The 2,453-nt window shown below is 41.4% G+C and overlaps 1 protein-coding gene across 1 annotated transcript; it reads left to right on the plus strand.

Annotated features, from left to right (window-relative positions):
* The first annotated feature begins 1,354 nt into the window (after positions 1-1,354).
* On the plus strand, positions 1,355-1,948 carry LOC131029867 (uncharacterized). Its single transcript, XM_057960522.1, has one exon. The coding sequence runs from the start codon at positions 1,355-1,357 to the stop codon at positions 1,946-1,948; it is 594 nt and encodes a 197-aa protein (XP_057816505.1).
* The last annotated feature ends 505 nt before the right edge of the window (positions 1,949-2,453 follow it).

Raw genomic sequence — 2,453 nt, forward strand, 5'->3', positions numbered from 1 at the left:
GGGAGATCCTAGAATAAGATTTGAGAGGAGGTTTTCAATAAATGTCAATCCAAAGAGGCAATGTGGAAAAACAAATGGCTTACACAGGCTAGAAGGATCCAAATAATCAAATTGGTTTTGTCAACCGTACCTATTTATTATATATCATGTTTTAGATTATCCTCAGAAGCAGCTAATGATCTAGATGGATTGTTTTAAAAAATTTTGTGGGAAGGGTCTAAAGAAAAGTTGAAAATCCCTTTGATTAATTGGGGTACGACTCGCCTAATTAAAGATGAGGGAGGGGTTGGTCTGAGGAAGATGAATTTGCATAATTTTGGCACTTGGTGCCAAGTTGGCATAGAAAATGTATTCGCACCCTCAGAAAATTTGGTGCAAAATTCTATCCAAAAAGTATCTTGACTCCACAGACCCAGAAATAATTTTCACTTTGGCAAATTTAGATAGAGGATCCCCCGTCTGGCGTTTTATTTGGAAAAGTAGGAGAATTATTACAGAGCATTTGACTTGGAAAATTGGCAATGGCAAAAAGGCAAGGTTTAGGAGAGACTCGTGGAATGTAGATCCCCCCTTGGCCGAGGCTTTTGAGGATCAAGATTGGGTCAATCAGGTGGAAGCCTCAGTCGACCATTTTGTTGTAGATTTTATGCAATACATGCCTAGTTCTACCGCTTTGATTATCTGGAAAGAGGTGGGTGAATGGAATCAGGAAAACCAAGAGAAATTGGAGGAATTGCTTGGCAGTAGGAAAAAGATTCACAACAATTGTGAAGAGGACAGTTTGTTGTGGTGTGTGGCCAAATTAGGCAAGTATAAAGTGCAACTGGGATATGAATTACAAAGACACAGAGAGAAAGATATCGAGTGGGCCAGGGCATTGTGTTGGAATAAAAGTGTGCTACCCAAGGCGGGTTCTTTTTTGTGGATCGTGTTGCACAGACGTATTCTTACATGGGAAAGACTGAAGTTGATTGGTATTTTGGGACCCAGTGTATGTACGTTATGTAAGGAGGATAGTGAGACGGTCGAGCATCTACTTTTTTGGCGCCCTTATGCAAAGCGGTGTTGGGACTGGCTCCTTGATTGCTTGCAATGTCATATGGTCAGGAATCAGTCGTTAAAAGACTTCCTCTGTTCTTGGCCAAATTTGGCAAAGTATTCCAAATGGGGCATTCTCTAGGTTGTGAGTCCATCTATGTTGATTTGGCATCTTTGGAAGGAGAGAAACCACCAAATTTTTAATGAAGAGGCTTTGGAAGTTGACGTTCTCATTTCAAAAATCAAACACGCCATTGAAGAAGTGGTTAAAGTCAAATCCCTTGGTTGAACTTTTAAATCATATACAAAATGGGATATGGTGATGGAAAATATTTGGTCACTGCCGATGTGCAGTGACTATAAATTCTCTGATTCGAAATCTTGTAGAAAAAATATTAAGTGGAGTCCTCCTCCTCCTGAGTTTTTGAAGATGAACTTCGATGGGACTTGCAGAGGGAATCCAGGTGTGTCTGGATATGGTGCAATTATTCGAGATGAGTCTAGTGATATGCTGGGGGCAAAATTTGGCCCGATAGGAGTATCGACTAACAACATTGCCGAAGTAACTGCTCTTGAGGCAGGCCTTGAATGGTGTGTAGAGAAGGGGGTTCACAAGGTTTTGATTGAAGGTGACTCGCAGGTTATACTCAATGGTATATCTAATCAACAATTCACGGATTGGAAACTAAATTGTTGGATCCTGAGGATCCAACATCTTATAGGTCACATCTCTAACTGTTCTTTTATTCACTCATACCGAGAAGGTAATGCGGCTGCAGACTACCTGGCCAACATGGGAATAAATAGTACATGTCCCAAACAGTTGTCTGCGGCAGATGAGATTCCGGATGCTTTGTTGCAGATTTTGATCCGAGAGAAATCATCAATCCCTAGGGCAAGGATAGGGTAGACTTAAGTCCTAGGCCTTGCGTGTTTGGGATAATAGCTGAGTTTGAGGGTCTCTTCATGTGGTGTGGGATGACAAGTACATATTACGATGATCACCTTTCTTTTCTTAGACCGCAGAGGCAAATTTGCTAGGATTTGTTTGGGCAGAAACCTCGAATTTGTTTCCTGACTGACTATTTTAGGAAGTATGGAGGATAGCAGGGCTGTATCCGAATTAGTATTTTGCAAAGACTGGTTTAGTTTTTTGATGAAGTCTCTTCTTATTTGAATCATGGTGCATCACTTCGGGATGAGTTGTATGTGTCGAGAGGAGACTTTGGTAGAGCAATGTGATCGCCTGTTTGACATTGATGTCGAAGGGCAGGCAACAATCGTTGTGATTGTCATGGAGGCACTCAGTGGAGACAGGCATTTGTGCGACAGTTTCATCTACGAGACCATTCTTTGCCTGTTAGTGGATACTCTTCCTTCCAAGGAGGCATGTATCAAGAAAATGGATGGTTTTG

This window comes from Cryptomeria japonica, chromosome 3, assembly GCF_030272615.1.
Source record: "Cryptomeria japonica chromosome 3, Sugi_1.0, whole genome shotgun sequence".
Classification (NCBI taxonomy): Eukaryota; Viridiplantae; Streptophyta; class Pinopsida; order Cupressales; family Cupressaceae; genus Cryptomeria; species Cryptomeria japonica.